Source organism: Pan troglodytes, chromosome 13 (assembly GCF_028858775.2).
Source record: "Pan troglodytes isolate AG18354 chromosome 13, NHGRI_mPanTro3-v2.0_pri, whole genome shotgun sequence".
In the NCBI taxonomy this organism is placed as follows: Eukaryota; Metazoa; Chordata; class Mammalia; order Primates; family Hominidae; genus Pan; species Pan troglodytes.
In genome coordinates this window covers 112,208,583-112,233,349 of record NC_072411.2, presented here as the reverse complement: position 1 = coordinate 112,233,349, position 24,767 = coordinate 112,208,583, and the positions used below count along the sequence as shown (strand labels likewise).

Genomic DNA, 24,767 nt, shown 5'->3' with positions numbered 1-24,767 from the left:
CTCAATTTTTTTTCCAAGGGGAAGGGAAACGGTGGTGACAAACAAACACAAACAACTCTATCACATGGATGGGAACATCTTTTTAAAATTTCAATTTAAATGAAAATAAGATGGACAAATATCGAACACATCAGACACAGAATTTATTTGGGTGAAGGGGCACATTCAACACATGTTTGCAGCCTGAAGTCTCTGTGACTACTGAGTAAATGAATAGTCACATGGGTAAACAAATGTTTTTTTAAAAATGGTTTTAGATTTAAAAGGCTGGCAAAGTATAGCTATAGTTAAGCTATCATTACAACTCAGGAGCTTTAAAATCGAGTAACTGCACTCAAACATACCATGCAGTTTATAAAAGCAACAACCTGCTCCCCCCAAATTTACTGTGTATGTGTGTCATTTGTATGCAAAAAATGACTGGAAATAGTTGCTATTTTAGTGTTGGGTGAAGCTGAAAATACTGACATGGGTCCATGGTCCTTTTTCATTCTGCATGCATGTATAAAAGGTATTTATAATGGGAGTGGGGGTGAAAAAAGAAGTATCCTGTGCCCCAGAGAATATTACAATTCTGTGGATGATGCCAATGTGATTATTTGGTTAATGGTTAATTAATTTCTGCTTTGCCTTTGCAAAAGGAGAGTCATCTACAGATGATAGTTCTTAAGAGTATAATATTCCACAGAGGAATCCAGAGTCAGCAACTGCCCAGGGAAAAGAAAGACTGTATCTGTTCATTTCCATTTTTTAAATAAAGAACTACTTAAATACCCAGCTCCAGTAGTAAGGAGAGAAACTGGTGGCGAGACAGGCAATCAGATGTTTCCCCTTTTGTGTTAATAATTGGTTAATCATCACAAAGTTGACACAGTCACATTTGTCATCTTTTAAAAGTCTTACATTTCCACTAAAAAATCAATGTGATTCCCAAATAGGGTTTATCACGGTTTTTATGAAATAAGGATGTAATTACACCATTTGGGGTTCACAATAACAAAATTCATAAAGAGTACCAAAACAGGTGCTTTTTAAACTTTCTTGTTCTCCTGAATGTCAACTTCAAAAATATCCATGTGCATTATCCTTTTACATATATAACCTTGAAACAGATGTGACCTTTCCATGAAGATAGAAAATTACCCCAAAGGAACAATGCAATAAATTCTGATAAGCAATCCAGACAATGTTGCTGGCATGTTTGAAATGACATCTCCTTATTAATTATACATGTTAACGTGTCTGTTAAATTGGAAAGAGTATTCAATAACCATATGCACAAAAGTAGAAACAAGTTTCTCCTAATACTAAGCAAAGCTTTCATTGGAATGGATTTTTCATTGACATCTAAATGTTACCTCAGTTCCCTTGGCCATTAAGAGGAGGTTAATACTTACCAACTACCTCCCATTAAGGTAGAGAAAAGAAGTTAGTTGATGTACAATGGTTTGAACATGAAAAGTGATGTACATAGCATGCTTTCTTGTTTTACATTTGATGTTGTAATGAGTTTATTGCTTCTAGAATACTAAAAGGAAGCAGGTAATAAAATGTTTTGAAAATAATAGGGCAGAGAAAATGAAATCGAGGCAGTCCACTTGTCTCATTTTTATTCAGGAATCTGTGATTGTGAGAAAAATGGTGTAAGAAAAGAAAAGAAATTCATGTTACTCAGGGAGTGTTAAATGTCAAAACATAATGGTAATTTCATGATGATTATTCCAGGAGAGGATCATAAGCATCGAAATTTTCTCTATGGATAGAGAGGCTTATATCTAAGAGACGTATCAAGTTTATAGCTTTAGTATTTAGCTGTTCTGTAAATGATAGAGCATTTCATCATGGAATGCACCCATCAAAGATGAAATTACAAAATATATCCTTGGAAATATCCCAGCTTATACATTATACTCGCTCTAAAAATGTGATTGCTAACATGTTTATATTTGGAATATCGAAGGCTGGCTTAACTCTGTACAGTTAGGAATAAGCAGCCAAAAAATTCACAATGATAATTTATACAGAACATGTTTCTTTTTCTGGGGTCTATATCAAATTGAAGTTGCATATAAAAAGTTTCAATTTAGCTTCTCTCCACATCATGTAATATTTCAGTCATCTGCAGGATTTGTGATGTATGACTATAAGATGTGCAATACTAGAATGAACCAGGAGAAGACTAAGGGGTTTTCACTAAGCACCTCTCTATGTTATGTCCAGTTTTTATTTAAATTTTTTGAAACAGTCCCACCATAGTCCCTACCTACTACAACTGCAGTAATCAAAATTATTTTTCCCTTTAGGGAAATACTATGTTATATTTGATAGTCAAATTTTAAAATATTATATTGTATTTTACGGTCACAAAATATCATACTCCAATAGACAACTGAATCCTTTCAGATAAGTGAAATGTGTATTTCATGCTCTGAAAAGTTGAGACTATATGTTGAGATATGTCAGAGTAGTGGGACAACTTCTTATAATTGTCCAATAGAGAAAACTGGTTTTCTAATTTTTTTTTTTTTTTTTGAGACAGAGGCTTGCTCTGTTGCCCAGGCTGGAGTGAAGTGGCACTATCTTGGCTCACTGAATCCTCCACCTCCTGCGTTCAAGCAATTCTCATGCCTCAGCCTCCTAAGAAGCTGAGATTACAGATATGTGCCACCACACCTGACTACTTTTTTTTTTTTGGTATTTTTTGTAGACACAGGGTTTCACCATGTTGTCCAGGCTGGTCTCAAACTCCTGGCCTCAAGCAATCTGCCTGCCTCGGCCTCCCAAAGTGGTGGAATTACAGGCATGAGCCACGGTGCCCAGTCAGGTTTCCTAAAATTTTTAATCTTGGGAATGAGATATGACTGATTTCCATAGTTTTGGCCAAGTAATAAGGTGGAACAATAAGGATATAAGCAAATAAAGTTTTCTAAATTGAAGCTAACATCTTACAATATATTTAGGAGTAAATAATCTCTTATATTTTTGAGTCAATGAAAAATATCACTATGGTAAACCATATAATCTAGGTCTTAGAGAAGTAAATGCAACTGGGGCTCAGCAGAACTGGTGTGACCCATATTATCTACAAAAACCAAAAGCATCTTTTTTTGAAATGCAAGGAAGTAATTTATAAGCTACGGAAATTTAGAGAATGTTAGGAAAACAATTCTGACATAGATGACCTCTTCTCTCCTATATCAGTATAATGGCCTGGATTGCAGTATATAAATATGTATGCATCTCCTAATGAAATATATACCTGATACTATGGAGGCATATAGTGCATAAAGGATATATTTTATAAAGTATATCTTTTATGCACTATATACACTTTATCCTTTATAAAGGGCGCACTTTATAAATAAGGTATAAAGGATAGGTAAACAAGGGCCATTCAATAATGCAATAAAAATTCATATCACTCATTTCAAAATTACAAAAAAATTATAGATTGAAGTATATTTCCCATAAATTAAAAATTTAAGTAGAAGCACTAGGTGAGACCAGCACATGGAAAAGTGAATTCATATTTTCATTGCTTTTATCTGTGCTTTTGGTTTCAATTTTAATATGGTTTAGAGAAATGTAGAGGTGGCACAAAAGACATGCAGCATCGTCGTTTACCCTGAGTGATTGCCTTGTGATAGGAATGCATGAAGCCAGCACTTCACGGGAGCGATAAGGTATCTGTAGAGAGCAGGGAAATACGCAGTAGACTAACTCCTACTTCCCCTTTTCTCAATAAAAGATTATTGTTTAAAATTTACTTAACCTCAACAACATCTGAGAAACTATATCTTAAGTGCCACGTAATTTAGAGATTACAGGCTAAAATCACATTGAAAGGGGGAATAATCTGGATCTTAGATATCCTGTGAGAACTGATTTAGCAATGGCAAAGTAGATATCTGTGTATCACAACATATTTTCTCAGTCATTAATTCTCAGCTACTTAAAAAGGTTTTTAATTTTTTTTTATTTTTTGGTATTTTGAGAGTACTTGCCAAGTTTTTATGCTTTGAAAGTGTGTATAATCATGAGATGGGTTCCACTATATAGGTTATTTTTCTTTCTTTTCACCTAGACTATATAGTCTTGTTCAAACATTTTTATTTTTCACTGTGATTAAAAGTATCCTTGCAAATTCAAGTAGCATTATAATCTTTTTTAAAAAAAAATTAGAGTTGACGGTCAATTTCTGTCTTTCAAAATGTTCTAACATGTCCAACCAAAATCTAATTCTTTGGTGTAAACATCTGGCCATAAGTTCTTGAATAGCCTCTGTATGTCTCTATTCTTCTGGAGAGAAAACATGTCCACGGATATGTGTGTGTGTTTCACGGCAGAGACAGAGAAGGAACATCTACAATGAATTTCTATATCTCTAAGAGCAACAGTCTCCAGAGAAGAGAATTCTCCCATGGAATATGATTTCATCTTATTAATTTCCAATACAAAGAATCTTTTCTGCAGAGCATAGTGTTTCTAATAGGCTATTTCTGGGGATGAATCTAAAAGAAACAAGTTAGCACATTTAAAAAAAAATCCTAGAAGTAATTTTCTATAGGTATGGCAAATTTTTATTGATTTCCACCTATTCATCAGGTTATCTTGGTCTCTTCCTTATTTAGCCCACTCCATCCAACTTACCCCTTTTGTCTAAAACAAATGTCCTTTCAAAAGGAAATTCTCATGCAAGTTTGGTAAAATGTTGTAAGAGCATGGGAGCAGCAGAGTTTATTATTTTCCCATAGATATGCTTCCTGATATTCTCTAAGCTTTAAGGCCAGATTTTCATTAGGACTACTTTGGGTGTATTTTAGGTCCTCAGTGTTGGAGTGTATGTTAAGCGTCATTACCTGGTTAATGCCTTACTACTTCAGGATTTTAAGAGTCTGCAGCTTAAAGGAAGTTCATGCCAAAAATAAGAAAGTCTGGAAACTAAATATAAAAAGTATATATCCTATTTTGTAAACCAACCTCCTAGTAAATGCCAAAAGTTCCTCTCCTCCAAAGAGAACTTGGTGACATGATGTAGTTCAAGAGATACAGTTTGCAGGGTATGGCAAAGGTGGATGTGCTACTGGTTGGTAGAAAGCCTCTGTGCTATTAGAATTATTTCAGAAGCCAAAGTGAATGCCTCATCTTCCCATTTCTTAATGACCACAACTGGGTCTGGATGACTCACACCCAGAACTAAAACACAATGGTCACAGAAACAACGGATCAACGGCAGTTGATCTAAGACAGTCATCAAAGTACTACCATGACTGACTAATTCAGTTGTAGACAAATCAATAGCTTTGGCTCTGAACCAGTCTCACCTACCAAAAACTTTGTGTATATTTCCATTGACACTGGAACCAGGACACACTGAATTGGTTTAGAAAACCACAAATAGGTCCTTTGAACCCTGAGCCTACCAGAGAGGGCCAAATACTTGGGAGAGTTCATAAAAATAATCTCAAACTCCTGCCTTCTCTCACCAATCCTTACTCATCAAGAGTAGAATTTGGCCTAATTAGAAAAGCCCCAGCACAAAGCTAGCTAAGTGGAAGTCTGATTTGATACTCTCTACTCTCAGTAGGCCACTGAAATTGTCTTCTAATCAAGGTTCCCATCACACATGTAATTTTAAACATTAAATACCTGCTTTCTTTGAAAGAATGAACACTCTGCTAGACTTGGTTCAGATCTCTTCCAACACCGTGAATAAAGGGAAGCCCTCTTGAGGACTGTTTTGTTTCTCAACTTCCTCCTTGCCCCCAAAGCTCCTGCTAATGGAATTAAGTCTGCATTCTGCAGCACTTCCACATTTACCACCAATAAGAGACTGATCTGTCAAGGCAAGGGCTGGCAAACACGAATGTCATGAATTATGGGTCTGGTTAAAAAAAAAATACACCCGATGATGGACTAAATTTCCCATTTTCAATTGCAAAAGAAAATGTGAAATCTGAACAAGATGCAAAGAAAACAAAAGACAACCTTTCACAGGAACAGCCTCTCAACATTTCCTCATCTTTGTGATAAAGCAATAAACACGGGTGTATTGTACTCACTAGATAGTGCAAACCTGAAAGGGAATGTTATCTCTTGAGATGGCACAAAGATACTCTAAGGATGAACAAGAAGCCTTACCCCTAATGAGGATTAGTTGAGAGGTGTGAATCAACAGCACAAGATTAGGAATGTTTGACGTGGTTTATCTGAGTGTTAAAGGTGCAGTCCCCTTTTCTGAAGCTTTAAACCAATAGCCAAGACATTACATTATTTGCCTCATAAGACTTCTCTTACTTACCAAGAACTGTTTGTGTCTGATATTTCATGCAAGTTTTGGAGTCACCTTTGTGCTAGAACAGACATTCTTTGTGTAAGTGTTGCTGGAACAAGCTACTATAGAAGTCTGCCCAATAGCATGCATCAAAGAGAAGGAATTATAGTATATAAATTGTATCCACATTACTATTCTTTTTATAACATCATTGTCTATTTTCTTACAATCAATGGTATTAGCTAAAAGACCTGTCTTGATTTAATAAGGGGCTTCTTGATGATGTATTAAAGGGCCTCTGAAAAACAATTCTTAATAAATATCAGTGTGGGAGGGAATAATTAGATGGGATAAATTTAACATTTGGCATACCAGACTTTTTAGACATCCGTGGGAAATGCCCCATAAAGAATTCTATAATTTTTTTAAAGTAAGCTTTTCAGGCTTACTTGATTGACATTGAGCTCTGAAGCTGAAAATGAAGGAGGGTTTGCTACACCTTTGACTTCCAGGCTCATATGTTCATGAACAACAAAGGGCAAGGAATGGAAATAGATATTAAGATGGGGCGAGAAGAGACAGAGAAGACAGAGAGACAGAGGAGACAGGGAACAGCTAGTTTCCCAGCACAGACACCAATAGACAGGTAGCATTGACACTGTACCTAGAGAGGCTGCCCTCGGCGGCCAGGCCCTGGGAGTCATCGAGGACATTAGGTTCACTGCAGGAGGGGTAGGGAGATGAAGCATTTAGGGAAAGAAAATGAAAAAAAAAAAAAAGAAAGAAAAAAGGCATGCAATTTTCTTCTTCCAAGAACCAAAAATAAATAGATTTAACCGAACAAGGAAGGAAAAGGAGACAGTCAACCATTTCACCTTGTGCTGGGTTTGTCAAGACATAGGACTCAAGGCAATGGGGGAGGAAGGGCTTTGGATGGATACAACTCTCAGAGGAGTAACCTATTTATTGGTCAAGAGTTAAAATGAACTCCAAATGGGCCCATAGGCTCTGAAACACATTGCAGAATGAATCTGTAGAAGATGAAACTACCATTTCCTTTGGTAACCATTTGGCTAGGTGGTGATTATTTTTAACCTGTCTTATGTACATGGTGTTTCATTGACCAGGACCCTGCTTCTTTCTTGTGCATTCTAACATTAGCACACAGAAACCACTTACCATGAACTGCCACAACCAAGCTCTTGGAACTGATGCCATTAAGAAAAGTAAAGAAAGAACACAACTTTCCCTGCTAATTTTGCAGTGAAAATGCAAGTAAACAAATGGAAGGAAGATATCTTAGAAAATTCACATGGAACTCGCATTTACCTCCTTACTCTCCATCCTCTAGTGACTGAATTGTAAATGCCAAAAGAAGAAACCTGTCAGGTTGGTGAGAGAATAATTAAATTGTTTATCGATTGATTGATATGTATGTAGCTGAACTGAGATTTGTGAACAGAAACTGTCATGCTTTATCTGTCCTTCCTTCAGTGCCTAGCATTGAGCTAAGCATCTGTGAGGCACTCAATAAATACTCGTTAAATTGGAGAGAACTAAACCATTTAGAAAACTGGAGTGCCTGGCCCCAAAGAATTGAGGCTCACCTAAAAGTTCACTATAAAAACAGCCTCTGTCCCTAGGAAGAGACTCACTTTCCCTTATGTACAGAGACAGTATTATTACCTTCGCTAGTCTTCCAAAATATGAATGAAGCCCAAACTATTTAACTATATTATTTTTTCTTGATTTCTAGAAATCAAGAAAATGTACAATCAAGATATGTATAATAGGACAAATTTTCTCCCTGCAAACAACTTGACCCCTTAATGAATATGTAAAAAGGAAATTGATGGCCTGGTTATTTTAGGTAAATAACAATGAAAAACCTCTTTATGAAATTTCTACAATTCTATAATTTAAATAAAACTTTCAAGTAATTGATTTTTTAAAATATTCTTCATAGAACCATGCACATTGCTAGCAATTAAAAATACACTGATAGCTACCAATATTAGCTGCTTGTGTGGCTTTATATCTTTTTTAGGACATGTTATTGTTTGGCTTTGATTTTGTTCACACTTTTTGTGTATAAGACTTTCTTTTCAAAGGAAAATTACCAAATGGTAGGTAAAACAATTTCTTACAATGATACAAACCTTTATATAGTATTAATCTTTGTAATAATTAAATGGTACTTATATAAAACATTGCCTTCTTAAAAAGTATGCAACTTGTTTATTAATGATTTATCGTTTTACCCTATTCTTTGATATTCTCCAAACTTGGGCTTTATTTCACAAATTTTATTTCATCTGTGTAGTTCACGAACCATTTGCGAAAGGATTTGGGTACAGGGTAATTATTCCTAGATATAAACTGGTTTTATGTGAACACCAGAATATGCCCTGAATTTTATTATTTTCCATGTCTGAATTGTACTACAATGAATCTATAGGTATTAAAAATAAGCAACACACTAAAATCACATAAGGTCAATTCCTTGAAAAACTCAATTCCTGAAGTGAAAATATCATTGGTTCCAAAACATTTATCTACTTAAGATAAATGTTTTGACTCATGTGAGATCATTTTCATTATACTTTCATTGTGTGTGTGTGTGTGTATATATATATATATATATATATATATATATATATGGGAAGTTTTTTTTTACTTATATTCTTAAGAGACAGAGAACACACAAAATATTTAAAGGGGTTTTGTCATGGAATCATAGAACTATAGATGAGAAGTTATCTTAAAGATCATTTTAGCAAACCTCTTCATTTTACAGAGGGAGAACTGTGGATTACGGTTAAATGACCTGCCCAAGGTCACACTCAGTGGCATAGATCCTTTTCTGCTTGGTTAAGTGTCACTACCTACAACTGAATACTAATAATATATCAGAAGCCTAAACTTTACCAAAAACATAAAGATGGTCCTAACTCTTGCCAAGTACCCATCATTAGCTTAGCTAATGATAAATCTGAAATACAAGAATGCCATTTGACAACAGAAAGAAGACCATGTGTCTATGGAAAATTTTTAAGGAGAGACAATACTTGGAAATTGGGATCCCTTCTACTAGCTTGGCTTAGAAAACTGCAAAGTGTTGCCTGCAGGAACCTAGTTGACAAATCCTTTGTGGAATGATCTATCTAAAAACATTACCATTGCTTGCTTCTCTTTCTGTCTTTGTAGAATAACAGGAGTGTATTTTCAGAATTTCTAACTTTGTCCCCAAATGCAGAGTACAGTATAACCATAGCTGTTTACCTCTGGCTGGGTAGCATGCCCACCTCAGCCTGAGGTGCAGACATGCTGGAGACATGGCTGGAGAATCGCCTCCTTCCAATGGCACTCAGGAGGTAAGCTTCTTGTTCACTTACCACGCTGGGCATGCTTATAGAGTCATCTAAAAGGGGCAAAGGAATAGAGTGTTACAAAAACTATGACACTGATCAGAAAAACCCAACCAAAGCTGTACTTGGGTTCTGTCCTTGGCTTGTGTACAACTTAGGGCTGTGTGTAAATCTAAATTATCATTGGTCCCTTCACACAGATAAAAAAACTTAGACCTTTGGGGGTAATGATAATTCTTTGCGTCTATACATCTCCCACCCTTCCACACTAGAACATCCTTCATGAAATAAATGTAAATTTTTACAAGTAGATTATTTGTGAAAGTGAACAGGCATCAGCAAATTTAAGATTTGAGAAAAGCTAGCACATAATTTTTTAAAAACATTCCATAAATACTTCAGGAGACTTTGTTATTGAATGAGTCAAATACATTTCCTTGACATTCAAAAACCACATTCAGTACAGTTAATAATTTCTAGACTGCTGAGGGAAAGACAATTTCAGATATTTTTAGGAAAAATATTTGAAAGCTATAAAGTTAAGAAATAAATGCTTATTTTAACCAAAATTTTAAAATTTAAGTATGTGATTTTGTTTTCTCCATAGAAGCAGAGTTTTTTTTGTTTTGTTTTGGTTTGTTTGTTTTTTGTTTTTGAGACAGAGGCTCGCTCTGTTGCCCAGGCTGGAGTGCATTGGCGCGATCTTGGCTCACTGAACCTCCGCCTCCCGGGTTCAAGTGGTTCCCATGCCTCAGCCTCCAGAGTAGCTGGGACTGGAGGTGCACACCAACACACTCAGCTAGTTTTTGTATTTTTAGTAGAGATGGGATTTCATCATGTTGGCCAGGCTGGTCTTGAACTCCTGACCTCAGGTGATCCACCCGCCTCGGCCTCCCAAAGTGCTGGGATTACAGGCATGAGCCACCGTGCCCAGTCAGAAGCAGAAATTAATGTATTCAAATTCATATGAAAATTAACTTTAGCACAGTATCTATGACAAAGTGACTTAATTCTAAATGAGCTAATGTTGTTTGTTGATGAACACTAATATTCTTTGATAAACATATTGAGTTTTGGAGAATGTGTGCTACTGTATAAGACCATTTGATACTATTTATTTAAAATATCAAAGTAATCATATTTCTAATTGAACTTATTTCAAATCAAAAGGTGAATATAAAACGTGCTAGCAATTTTAATTTGCTATATAATCACTGACTTAAAATTGATTCTTGTTATAGAATGATATTTTCTTTTTAGATATGTCCACAGGAAAGAGAATAAACAAATGTGTCTTAAAAATATAAAAAATGTGGTAGGATAGATTCAGCTATTTCTACAGAGGCCTTTCCCAAATCCTATTGATTATTCCCCCTTATTTGTATTCACATATCACTTAACACTTATGTCCCCAGTATTTGTTTGGTGATTAATCATGTGCTGTCTACCAGTAACTCTTTCGTTACGTGTTCTTTATTGTAAATGTCTCTCATCTCCTCTACATAACTATATCTATTATAAGATCTTAGAAAGCAGAGAATGTATCTTTCTCATACTTCCTTCTTCCTTATCTTATACCCGATAGGCCTTAATACAAGTCTGATTATTGAATGTAAGAAAGTTTAATTCAAAACAACGATCTGGTTTTCATACCCCTCCCTATTTAAATTACTACACACCCATATCACAAACACACAATACCATTTGTTAGCAATCTTGCTTTCATTGGGATGGTTACGATGTCTGTGATCAGAGATATAAGCAAAAAATTGCATGGCTCCCCAGTCCCCCTGCTGCCTCATCAGTATGTTAGTGTTGGCTTTTGGCCAGTGATATCCCTGTTTAAGTCTTACTTACTTTTCTTTCCTTGCTCCTTCCTACAGGTTAGGTCATCTATTATTTATAAGGTTACCTGCAAAATATATTTAGCTCTACAAAAATAGGTGATATCATTTCCTATAATTAATAAGAATTGCTGGGAGAGGCTACTTCAAGCATTAAAGAAAAAATTGATTTTCTTTAAGTTTTACCCATACTTAATGGATATTTAAACTGCTGATCCTTTTCTCTTTCATGGTGTTTTCTCAGTCAAGATTTCCCTAATTACAACTTTAGGTGTATTTTCATGAGCAGTCACCAGGGTGATTTAGACAGAAATGTGTCTATAGGCCAGGCACAGGACAATATGATTTTTCCCTTGTCTGACTAATGCTGAAGCTAACTGCAAATATTACTGGTAAGTACTGACAAAGCATTTATTTTTTCTCTTCTCTTACATTCCCAACTGTTGTAGGACATTAAAACACTTTTATTCATCTTAGTTAATTAAAATTCTAACCTCAACTCTCATTTCTTCTATTTAATTTAGTTCAGAGTAGAGCTTTTTGTTGTTGTTTGGTATGGAGAGCCTCTGAGTGAAGATCTAAATTTTGTTCTCATTCATATGGCATTGACAACACAACTTTGCTATAAACGTTATATCAGAGTATCTTAACACACAAGTGGAAAATAATTAATGCAATATTAAGACCCCTGAAATGACAGTAGCATTTTAATGGAATCTTTCACCCTAATTTTACTTTTTATAACCTCCTGTGAAGCATACATATGTAGTATTTCTCCTCATGTCATAACACCAAATCTCTAGCACATGCCTTAGAAGTTTCTGGGCTGACCTAGTCACTGGGGATTCTCTTAACTCAAATTTGGAGTACTTTCCCTCAAGACAGCCTGCTGGTTTACATACCGGCTGGTAGAGCCAACTGGTCTTTTCTGAGTCCTAGGCATATACACGGCTCACTTTTCCTTGCTTAATGAGGCCATTTAAGTTCCAATCAACCCTCTAAGCAAGATGTCCAGGAAAAAGGAGAATAAGTGCTTTCCTTGGTTAGTTATCCACAGTTTAAATGGGAGTTAGTGGAAAAAGTTGACTATATAGGTTTAAAGAAAATTTAGGAGTTTTTAGATAGCAGTTTTTGTTTTTGAGACAGAGGCTCGCTCTGTTGCCCAGGCTGGAGTGCATTGGCGCGATCTTGGCTCACTGCAACCTCTGCCTCCCGGGTTCAAGTGGTTCCCATGCCTCAGCCTCCAGAGTAGCTGGGACTGGAGGTGCACACCAACACACTCAGCTAGTTTTTGTATTTTTAGTAGAGATGGGATTTCATCATGTTGGCCAGGCTGGTCTTGAACTCCTGACCTCAGGTGATCCACCCGCCTCAGCCTCCCAAAGTGCTGGGATTACAGGCATGAGCCACCGTGCCCAGCCAGAAGCAGAAATTAATGTATTCAAATTCATATTTACTTTTTCCCTGAATTCTTTTTAAATGACCAAAGGGTATCAAGGAATTTATAGAAATGCAGGCATTAGGAATCATGGAATCAGTCACATTTCCCCTAGAACTCCTTTTGTAAAAATGACTAGGGGATCAGAAGCGGAAAAGGTCAGAAGGGCAGTAATCCTTCCCAAGCCCCTGCTTGTATGGCCAAGCCATGTCTACCGCCCAGATTCTCTGGAATGACCTACTTTCCTCATCTTCCTCATCAGTCCGACTCAGGGTGTCCTGCGAAGCCTGCTGGGATGGCTCACTGTCCTGCTCCCAGACAGTGCCCGTGCCCGTGTTAGAGCGGGACATGGTGGCCAAGCTCAGGCGGTAAGCAGAGGTGGAGGTGCCCACGGTACTGATGGATGTCTTGCCTTGGTAGGCTAGAGGATTCGAGAGACCAAAGGAAATGCATGGTGAGAATCTTAAATGTCCACTTCAAAGTCCTCCCTGACCACTTGTATTTTTTAGGAAAGGTTAGTTAAATAATGTGTCCCAGACAAATGATCTTTATAACAAATGAAATTGTTGCAAATGAAAGTGGGGATTTTTTATTTTAAAGAATCAATATTGGCCACTGATATAATTAAATAGTTCCCTTGCCAGAACATAACATCTGTAACAATATTAAATGCTTTGACATTGTTGCCTTTCTTATTGGTTTTCTATTTTATTTTCCAAGGTTGGTAGGATGCAAATTAAATTTGACCTGAATTGTAGCTTCCAACTTGGCAATTTTTACTAAGAAATATATCTTATCTGACACAAGCATATCAAAGTAATAAATAAGTTGTCTGATGTGAACCCCGCGATGCATAATCAAAACTGTTCTTATTCTCATTTTCTGGAAATTACAACCTATAAAATATCCCTCAGTTCTATGTCAGGTTATTTTATTACAAAGTAGAATATTTGAATGATAATGTGTAAACTTCACCAGGATTATACCTGTCAATTTTTTGTTTTTACCACATTGTCTGCAAAGAACAATAAAAGCTTTCAAAAGAAAGCAAATAACCCTTTCCTCCCACAAAAAAGAAAACCTATCACATATTACATTTTACTTGTGGGTAATGACTGCCCTCTAATGGCAAATAATGATTTATTTTCCTTCCTCAGTAATTTGCTGCTAATATAGTTATAAGAAAGAAAGCAATGTACTCTCAAAAAATACCTTTAGAATAATGTAAAGAAAGTACCTCCTAGTTTGCCAGCTCTAAGGGAATCCTTCCCCTTCCAATGTGTGAAAAGTTAAAGTTAAAGGCTTTATAAATCAATCACAGAGATCTGGTTGAAAAATCCCCTTACAATAATCACTTTCTATGTGACAGTAGCAAGTTATTTACTTGTAAATTATTTATCTATTTTCTACTGTGTCTGTTTCCTCATTTTTTACAGGAACTTTCAATTATATACCTTGAAGATATTTGTATAGATTAAAGGAAATAATCTACCATAAAATAGAAGCTCAATAAATGAATGTCCCCCTTCTCTTTTTCAAAAAGGAAATAAAGGTAATGATTTAAACCATTTTTCTTCCAATTAAATACTCAAGAGAGATTAACTACTAAAATGAAGATTAAAAAATATATAGAAAAGGAAAACTAAATTCTTATGATATCCTTTTGATTTCTATTTTGTTACTGACAAAAGAGGAAGTCAAATCTAGTGGTGGTCAAATGGCTAACTTATTAGAAATGGTCAAATCTAGCAGTGTGCCAAAATGGCTAACATATTCATAGTTCCAAAAAGTGTGGTAACCTGGACAGAGGGATTCTTTGTAGGCTGTGAGTTCCATTAGTCAAACAAATTCACAACACTCTCATGCACACTCACCTGATCCACTATGAACTGCCTCTTTTAGAATTTTTAGTTCACTGTTGAACTCAGCAATGAGTGAGCTCTTACACAAAGGGCGTGGTATGAAGCGCCGCTCCAGCTGGTCCGCAATATGTTGCCGGGCGGAAAGCTCTTCATGATTCTCTGCTGGTTGGGCCAGCAGCTGAAAGGAAGGCATAACATTCTCAGGGCCTCAATTTTCCATCCATAAAATGGGCTAATTGCTGTACCTATTTCATTGTTGTGAGGAATAAATAAGGTAATGCATGTGATGTTCCTAGAACGGCACTTTACACAGGAAGTGCTTAATAATTACATCGTTTTAAATCACTGCCCGAAGAAATTGAGGCATGAAAAGAACAAGTGTAGATGGGTACCGAGGGTCTTGGAGGAAAAACATACATTAAGTATCCTATGTTTTTCTTATGTTTATTTAAAATCAGATCTCAGTCATGCCACTGAAGATAGAAGATTCTCCAAACTATTCCACTGGACCAATCTTTTGGGTGGGTAGAGTGGGGGATGATTAGCAGGGAGCGGGCAAAGTTTTACAGACTCCAACAAAGCTCTTACTGTGAAGGCATTTCTAGTGTGAAATTTTTATCCTCTGGAATATATTTTTGGGCGGTTTTCTCATCAAGCATGGTATTAACAGGCTCTACTAACTGGCAACAGTAGGTACCATGAGCACTCCTGCCATATTCCTGCCTCAGTAGAGAGCCACACATTCATTTGAGCTTGCCACTTTCAGGAGGAGAAGCACACACCACACCTTGCACTGGATGAAAGGGCGCAAAAGCACAAAGATGGGTATTCGGGTCCGCACGATGAAGTCGAGGAAATCCCAAAGGGCCAGGCCTCCCACCTTCCGCAGAGCCATCTCCTTCACCTGGAGGCTCAGCCAGTACCACTGGCTTCCGAGCTGCCTCTCAAAGCAGACGAGAATCACCTTCAGCGCTTCACACCGGGAAAAGAGAAAAATGAGCCTGCGGACGTGTGCTTCCGAGGAACCCAACCTACATCCAGAGCCCTTTATGCACCTTTAGAAATTTTCTAAATTTCTAAGCTCTCTCCATGTTTCTAAAAACTTCGTATGTATTCCCGAGCAAGAGTATTCTGTACATTGAGACAAAAACGTGTATGCTAAGTGTTTTGATTCTGATGAAGATTACTCAAGTATCTTTCTTAAGTGCATCTTAAGAACTACTATCTTGGAAAATATAGAGCAATGTGGTCCACTGAATTGAAAGGAAAATGTTTCATAAACATGATGTGTGGCTAACGTTTTACCTTCCAAAAGTTTTATCATAATGACTTTATGGTAATACGGACATATCACTCACATTCTTAGCTAAAACATGGATCTTAAAAATCTTTTCCTTTTTTCTTTTAACCATAAAAATAAATATTTGTGTTACTAAAAGTAAAATAAAACCATGAAGAAGTGCACAAAGTTAAAAAATATTAAGTCCTTTTCCTTCCCAGTTCCCTTCCTGACCCCACACTAAACTGCTCCCCAGAGGTAACCAGTAAATGCGTGCAGGGTATCTTTCCAAAAATAAAAAACACCTTCCTTCATCACACACTACGTCTGTTACTAAACCCTACTGGATTTATTTGTCCATATCTCTTTCCTCTCAGATTCCAGCAGCCCTTCACAATCTACATTTATTTTTATTTTTCAGGAAGCAGATTTCCCAAACCGTGTGTCAGGACAAACCAGAGTATTGTGAAGACATCAAAGATTATGACGGGAGCTCCCTCTGCCACTACAGCTTCTACCATGGAGTCTGCCATGGGGCAGTCGAGTGACCTGGGTCTTCTTGATCATTCTTAAGGCCCATGAATCTCAGCATCTAAAAAATGTGTATACTAAACACATTTTGATTCTGATTAGGAAAACACAAAAATCTTTCTTAAGTGCATTGAGTGACTAAATGCACACAGAAATCCAATTCTCTAAAATCCTCAAGAGTCACATATGCCTTTACCATCTTTAGGATGTTTCCAGTAGAGAACCATGCCATGTAACACAGAGAGAGAGATTGCAAGATTCTTTCTTACCCATATTCCTCCTCAAAATCTCACTTTTCACAGCAATTGCTTATCTCAATTCCTTTCCCTCAACTAAACAAACAAACAAACAAATAAAAAACAACACTCCTCTTTCTCTACCATAATTCTGATGACGTTTTCACTGTTACTAGGCCTGTTGGCTGACTTTGGCTTTCTGCCATTCTACTTTCCACCTAAACCTCCATCAGCCTAAGACATAGCAGTGTATAAAAGTGACTCAAGAACAGAGACTCATTCTAGCTCTGTCACTTATTAAGATATATGCCTTCAGGCAAGTTACTCAACCTTTCTGGGCCCCAGCCTCTTCACTCCTAAAATGAGAATAACACTAACTTCTTAGAGTTATTGAGAAGATGAGAGGATTCAATGTGGTAATAGTGTAAAGCACAGAAAACTGCTTGGTGCACAGTTAAGTGCTCAAAATAAATGTAAAAACAAACTTAAAATACAGGTTCAGTAGCCTGGCCATGTAACAAAGTAAAAACAGCTCTTTACTGAAAAGGCAGACAGTGGAGAGGACAGAAACTCATCAAGTGTCTTCTCATATCCTTCCTGTACATGGTAAGCCCCTTTTCTCCATCATCCTCTGTGCAATCCTAAACTTCATGTAGGGCTCTATGATAGAGCTTAGATTTGAATTCTACTTTTGTATACCTTGGCCAACTGAGCATCCATATGGGTTAGTCCTAGGTACATGCATTCCTTGTGTCTTTTTCTCCTTTTTCATTTTCATTGTCAATCCCCTCATTTTCAAACACATCCCATTATAAGGCAGTTCAAACACCCCTCCATACTCCAAACTCCAAGGACTCATTTTCATCAGTGTGTTTGTGTTCATCTTATACTTCTCACCAATATCTGCTTTGGTGAATTGAAAAATATCAGGCAAGACTTTCTCATTTTGAAATTCCCCACTGCCAGTGCCACTTATTCTCAGCGCTATGGCAAGAGTGGTCTTTTCCTGCTGGCCCAGTTCATTCAGGGCCAAAGAGTGGCTTTCCATTGCTCCCCGGGTCACGACCAGGTTAAAGGCAGCATAGGATAATGGGAAAGTAGGAGTCAAAGAGGGAAAGGGATTGGGAAGCCTATGGGAGCAGGACTGGACTGGCCTCACTAGAGTAACGATCAAAGTGGAGATTAAAGACATGTTAAGGGAGGAAAAAGAGCTAGTAGGGGCATAACATATTGCAAGGTCACCAAATCTTGCAGCATAGGATGTAGACTGCCCAAATACAGAACTCCATTTATATAGGTGACAGATCAATGAGCCCCACATGTTGTGCAATGCTGTGTCTTTGTATACTAGACTGAGTTTAGATCTTATAACAGCTACTGAACCTCACTAGTGATCTTGTACTTAATCAGCATGGAAGAATCTTTACTGCAGATGCCTTCCTTACAAGCCCAGACACTCATATATAAAACAGCCAAGTAATTTAGGCATGGCAGATGTGAAACCACGTTGTTTTTTGGCATATGTTTACTGAAGGAAACCAGACTTTTTCTGCAAGGGTAATGTTTCTTGTTCAAGTGGCTTCTTTAAACACATTCTGGATTGAGGTCTCTTTAAATACATTCTGGTTTGAGGTCTCTCTAAATTCTTTCTGAGTTAAGTTGGAACTTAACTAAGTACATCTATTTATTTATCTATCTATCTACACATATATTTTCACATACATATACATACACATGCACAAACAGAGAGAGAGAGAGAAAGTACCAACCCAAGTATGCTGCTTGGCTGGTGGACTCAGCCAGCCCTTCCCTGCGCAAGTCTTTCCCCGCATCCCCAGGGGTGGAGCAGTGGGCTGGGGAGCTCTCTAACATGAAGTTCTTGCTCCTGGATGTGCTGATGATCCGCGGTGGGAGGAGTACATTGATGACTGTCTGCAGCAGCAGCTGCACCTCAGGCTGCTCCAGCCATGGGCTATCTGAGGGGCAGAATTTGGAAGAGGGAAGTGGAAAGAAAAACATCACAAGGTAGACTGTCCACAGTAGATACAGAAAAACTCAGCTCTTTCCAAGTCCAAACTACAACACCCTAGAAATTCAGGTGTTTCCCATCAAGTACAGCTTCACCAATGGACAGAAACAGTGTTCCTGGCACCTGAGTATTTTCTCCATAGTGGGTACCCAACAACTTGTGGTCTTAGCCAAATGTCTCGCTTACCATTTCAATCTCCTTTCTTTTTGCAAATACTCATGATGCACTGTACTTACATTTGAGACAAACTTTTCCTAAAAGAATCCCTCTACCCCTAAGAAGAAAGAGTAATGAAAATACATTGGAATTTAATGACAGTGGCAGGATTTCTGCTAAACCCAGTGTCCACGTAGGTTGTACAAGTTTGTTCACCTGTCAATTCTTATATTGTACTTCAACGAATACCATTTTCTCAACTGAATTGAATGACTGTTCCCCTGATTTTTGCTGCACTGAAATGACTTTAAATAGGATGTATCTCCTAAGAAGTAGAGCAGAGAAACTCTGGTCCCAGGTAGCTAAACTGAAAAGAAAGAAAAACTCTTATTTCCTAAGATGACCCTATTTAAATCATTCAGACTGACTTCAGTGATAGCCTTCATGGGAACAGGAAAAAGAAATAACAGCCTGACATTTAAGAGAACACAACAACAACGATAAATTTCCTTTAGTTAAATTAATCAGACCTTTGCTTCCAGATCCTACTGTGAGCACAAATGGGATGAGCAGATTTAAAAGCATCCCCTCCCTTCGCTCTTGATTGGTGAATGGGGAGATCACATGGCTTAAAGGAAAATCTTCTTTTAAAGCCTGTGCAGCAATAATAGAAGAAAAGATTAATTGACCACCACACCCATTTAGTATGTTTGTTTTTACACAGTATGATGGAGACGGTGACTCCCTGCTGGCTGCTCCTGTAAACTATGAGTTCAATTGTTGTCTGTACAGCATACAAGCTTCACTCAAAACTGATACTTTACCATTGTCTTGATATAATTGAGAGCTATACACCTAAAAAGATAGTAACATCTTGAATATTAAATGAAAAATTAGAATACTTATGGTCAGGTACAAAAACAACTTCATGTCCCCATTAATTTTCTCTATTTTTCTACCAATAAATATTTTAACAACAAAGGAGAAGGAAGAAAATCAGAACTTCTCACTTGCTCCTTTTGGTAGTTATTCCTCTGGCCCCTGCCATGAAAGGCCTTCTTCAAGCCAGGAAACAATATGCAATATACAAAGAAATATGTGATCTTTGTACGTAAGTTATTAAAGTGTATCACTTTAGGGATGTCACTGTTTCTCTTCTGCACAGTAGCCACAGCTTTTACTTGATCTCTTTTCTACCATCTACCCATTCTCTGGATGATGAGCCATCAAGCTTAGTTGTCAAACAACGGATGGGTCAGTTATCCATTTACATCAGTTGTGTACTTTCCATTGATTATGGAGCTTTCCAGTGATTTACCATTCTCTAAAACTGGGTGACACACAGAAATACTCAGGAGACGGGATTCTGCAATTTTTTTTTTTTTGCCTTGGGAATGATTATTTTAATTTTAAGAAATAAATTAAGGGGGAGAATTTTCTTTAAAAAAGCACTCATAATATTCAACCCACAATCATTAAAGAAAATTAAGATATTCAAAGTCTAGTGATAACATTTGAAAGAATTTTATATTGCAATTCTTTCTGAAAATAATTTAAAACCAGATTGTAAATATTACTGCCTTTTAATTAACAATTGTGAGCTGATTATCTGTGAACCATTATTTTGCACACATTTTCAATGACTGAAGTGGTTCCTGAAGTTGTGGCAGGACTAAATGACTCTGCTATATTTGAGATCTCAAGAAGAATTACAGAAGCACAACTTAGGGCCAAGCTCAGGGCTGAAGCTCCAAATCTATAAAAGTTTGGAGATGTTTACACTTTTGTTTCACAGATTTTGCCCAGCCTTTGCAGAAAAAAACGAGAACACCATGATCTGGTGCCTCAACCAGCAACTTAATGAGCGTGACAAACAGGTAAGGCAGTCACACCTGTATCTGCAATGCTACAAGCCGGACAACAGCTGTGCTGAAGGGCAGAGGTGGTGAGAGATAAGGGCTGAGATGAAGAAGGGGTAATCCATCAGCAACACTGGAAGGTCCTACCACTCCCATCACCTGAAATACAAACAGAGCACATGACCAGCCTTGACTATTGCAATTTCATGCAACCGTAGTAAAGGAGTCTCAATGATGATGATAATAAAAATGATAAATTGAAGGTTGGACATGTTACTTTCAATCTTTTCTTTCTTGTTGCCTTCTGAAGGCATGTAATGTCTGGAGTCAGATCGAACATTACACTGAATTCAGCCAAGGTTTTGTAGAATGTTGTTTATAGTTAACTATGTAAATAATGAGAGATGAACCAAAAAGCTATTCTAATCAGGAGATTGGACACTTAGTTGTGAATTCAAAGGAATGCGGTCAACATTCCTTGATGGAGCAAATACTGACAACAATGATGATGGCAACAGCTCTATTTGCACTAGGCATTCCAACTACAGATTTATTGCTCAACTAGTGAAGCAGCAGGTCCTATTTAATGAGATGCTCTAAGATGGTTTCCACACATTTTACAAAACCTTGTCAGGACCAGACTCTAGATATTACATAAAAAATTAAATTTTTTTTCTTCACATAAATCCTAGACTGGCCAACTCATAGTGTCATTTTGCACCGTAAGAGAAAAATATCCTCTTTGCATTTTAAGTTCCCCACCCCAGACTACCTCAACTTCTAGCCAATTGTGCAGGCTCCGCCACCCCACTCTCCAACTGGCAGCCCTCAACTCTCAGCGCAACTTGAAGAGGTGAATTGTCAAAGTAGTGCATGGGAAGCAGCACACCAAAATCCCTTCTGTGTAGGGATGGGTTCCTGGATCTCCCCACACACCACCTTGAAATGTACCTCACTATTTTCAGTGTCACCTGAGCCGTCTGTTTTCATGGGCAGATAGGGGCACAAAGTGGTTGACCTGTAAATCTTCAATTCAGAGAAGTCAATAGCAGAGTTACATTGTGCAAAGTTTCATAAGATTGCCACTTGGCTACTCACCAGATTGACACAGACATTGATCAGTGACCTAAGGTGAGGCAGGAAGGATATGATTGGCTGCCTCTGAAGTGTCAAACAAACCCCTTCAATCAAATTGCTGGCAGGCTCCCACTCAACCTGTCGCCTGGAATACAATATAGGCGCCATTAGCGTCTTGGCTCCCTTCTGGAGAGTCTGAAACAAGTGAATGAGACAGTGATTCTGACGCCATCTAAGACAGGATGTGTCTCTGGGATGAAGTTTACCCATATTGTTCCAAAAGCACAGAGCACACTGGGAGGGGAAGAAGATACTGAAAACGTAGCAGAGGCAGGCCTGCCCCACTCGACTAAATCTATTGAAGAAAAAACAGAGATGATGAATGGGTTGCATTTTAATTTCCCTGGTTTTAGCTTTGACAGAGGGTCCTAAGACTACCATCGTAGAAAACTGATCACAGGGGTAATTACTCCCAATAGAACTAATCTGACCCCAGCTACATTTCTGAAACCTGTTTATCAGATTACACACGCCCATCAGTTTTTACACCAGACTACCACTAATTTGATTTATATAGCTTAACTCCTGCCAAGAAGATCACATTAGAAGAAAATAGTTTATTTAAACAATGTTCTTTCTTGGCCTCCCAAGACATGATATGTATTTTTTGGCTTCTTTCTATGGTAGTATAAATGGTGTTACTGTATACATAACCCAATTAAATGAATATGGGATTTTCTGTAATAAAACTCAATCCATTTCATAATTCTTCTAGTACTGATTCATCCCTGTGGCCCCAAAATAAACAGCTTGGGCTTTACTGATATTAACAGTATTTCCTTATATTTTCCTGGCAATACTTTCTAAGCTTATATTTTCTAGCGAAATGGAATCTGCAATGACAAATGGAAATGTATTCATAAATGAGGCTATGTGACATCTCCGACACTGAAGGTAATATGCAGGTCAGGTTCAGTCAACATTTCTTGTGTTGAACTGAGATCACCTAATGAATTTAAATCCAAGCCAACTCCATATTCATAGCCTATCTCCCGAGAAAATTGCCTATAACTGACCAAGCCTATGTATTAATCCAGAAATCTACTTTCGGGAAGCATAAATGGGTCATTTTTGGAGATGTTTAACGTCTTTAGATATGAAGTATTTAAGAAAGGAATTTATTTTGATGCACCCTTGTGAGACAGTTATAAATCTTTGATAAGCCATTTGCTGATAGACACAATTGTTCTATTGGGATCACTAAAGAAATAGTGTTTTAAAATAAGCATTTCCATGACATTGAAATAAATAACCTTGAAATAATGTATAGGTAGTCATCACCACGGTATAAAAGAATATAAAAACAAATAATCAATTATTAGAATAAAACTTTTCAATTTGTTTTTTTAATGACTCCTGAAGGCTGGATTAGTGTGAAGGAGATTATGGACTAATACCTGAAAAATTCTGATGAATTGAACATTAAGTGCTATAAATTCTTGGGAAGGAGTCACACTGATTTTTGGGTTTAGTTTAAAAGGACAGAAAATTTTCTCACTAACCTAAACTTGAAATTTCCGAGTAAGTGGGTTTACCAGTATTAATCTGTTGAACTATCTGCTCACTATCACTACAGTTTCCAAACTCGGCTCACATCTCTAAGTAGAGTGGTTCAAAAACATCTGCTAATATGTAGGCTACCAATTAATATTTCCCAGGTCACTGAACAAAGATCAAGCATTAATAGTGTTCATTTAGTACCACACTGAATTAGGTAAAAAAGTGAAAACTAGGTGTTTGTTTTCAATCCTGCGAATTTTTAAGCTTCTGCTTGGCGATTACTGTAAAGCTTGGAATTTCTCTAAACTGGTACCTAAATATGTTAACTAGCTATGTTAAATATAGTATTTTGAACATAAAATTCCTTTTCTTTTCTCATTAGTTGTTTCATTTATAAGGCCAACCCTCCCTTATTTTAAAAGGGATTAAAGGGTACTAATTGAAATTTTTATATGTGTCAGATGAGGAGCATGATAGCTAAGAAATGGATAGATTTTTTTCAAGATGAGCACATATACTTTTAAAGAAAATGTTATTTTTCTCAAAATGTAGGCTTTGCTACTTAGGCATTCATAGACCCTCTTAACTATGCACATATACCAAAGAAAACTTTCAAGTCATTCATTCAACTCCAGAATGATCCACCATCTTAAAAAATGACAAATCTTAACTTTGACATTTGTGATAGCAACAGCTAACTCAGAGGCATTCTCACCTCAAAGTAGGCATCTTATGAATTTTGTTGAACATTCTATCCAATCTTTTTAAAATGAGGATGAGGGCCGGCCTCACTGCCTCAGCTGTCCAGTCAGTAATGGGTAGCATCTCCATGATGTAGCGCCGAAGCCCACGACTCTCCATTGTCTGAGTGTCATATGGTGCCAGCTTCAGAAGGGAGTGTGCAATTTCTGCCAACCTAAAATATATATATATATGTATATATATTTTAAAGTATAAGCTTAGAATTACATGACAGGAATTTTTCTACACAGCAACATGTTAATCACCCCTTCCAGACCACCAACTCCCTGAACTAAGAACATTCTTCCCAACATCCTCTATCCCTCTGCTCTCCCACACATCAGAACAGTGATACCTACATATGCATATTAAGAGAGAATCATAGAATGCTTCAGAGACAACATGTAAAGAGCATCTGATGAGGAAACTAAAATCCAGAGAGATTAAGGATAGGCCAAATATATTTAGAGAATGTCATTTCTGAGAATGTGCATGTGTATATATACAGGCATA

At 37.1% G+C, this 24,767-nt stretch overlaps 1 protein-coding gene across 19 annotated transcripts in view; it reads right to left on the bottom strand.

Annotated features, from left to right (window-relative positions):
• UNC80 (unc-80 homolog, NALCN channel complex subunit) overlaps window positions 1-24,767 on the bottom strand; it is a 228,567-nt gene that overhangs the window by 7,445 nt on the left and 196,355 nt on the right. For 9 of the 19 annotated variants that reach the window (XM_009444163.5, XM_009444164.5, XM_009444170.5 and 6 more), the window contains 10 exons: window positions 24,229-24,429; window positions 21,975-22,308; window positions 20,910-21,035; window positions 19,548-19,671; window positions 18,602-18,808; window positions 15,574-15,758; window positions 14,799-14,964; window positions 13,166-13,345; window positions 9,557-9,695; window positions 6,939-6,995 (listed from right to left, as the gene is read on the bottom strand). In XM_009444163.5, coding sequence (XP_009442438.2) covers window positions 6,939-6,995; window positions 9,557-9,695; window positions 13,166-13,345; window positions 14,799-14,964; window positions 15,574-15,758; window positions 18,602-18,808; window positions 19,548-19,671; window positions 20,910-21,035; window positions 21,975-22,308; window positions 24,229-24,429 — 1,719 coding nt within the window. Of the gene's footprint in view, window positions 1-6,938; window positions 6,996-9,556; window positions 9,696-13,165; window positions 13,346-14,798; window positions 14,965-15,573; window positions 15,759-18,601; window positions 18,809-19,547; window positions 19,672-20,909; window positions 21,036-21,974; window positions 22,309-24,228; window positions 24,430-24,767 lie in introns of those variants that run through there. The other 10 variants (XM_003309448.6, XM_054680141.2, XM_009444171.5 and 7 more) reach the window with 6 other exon arrangements.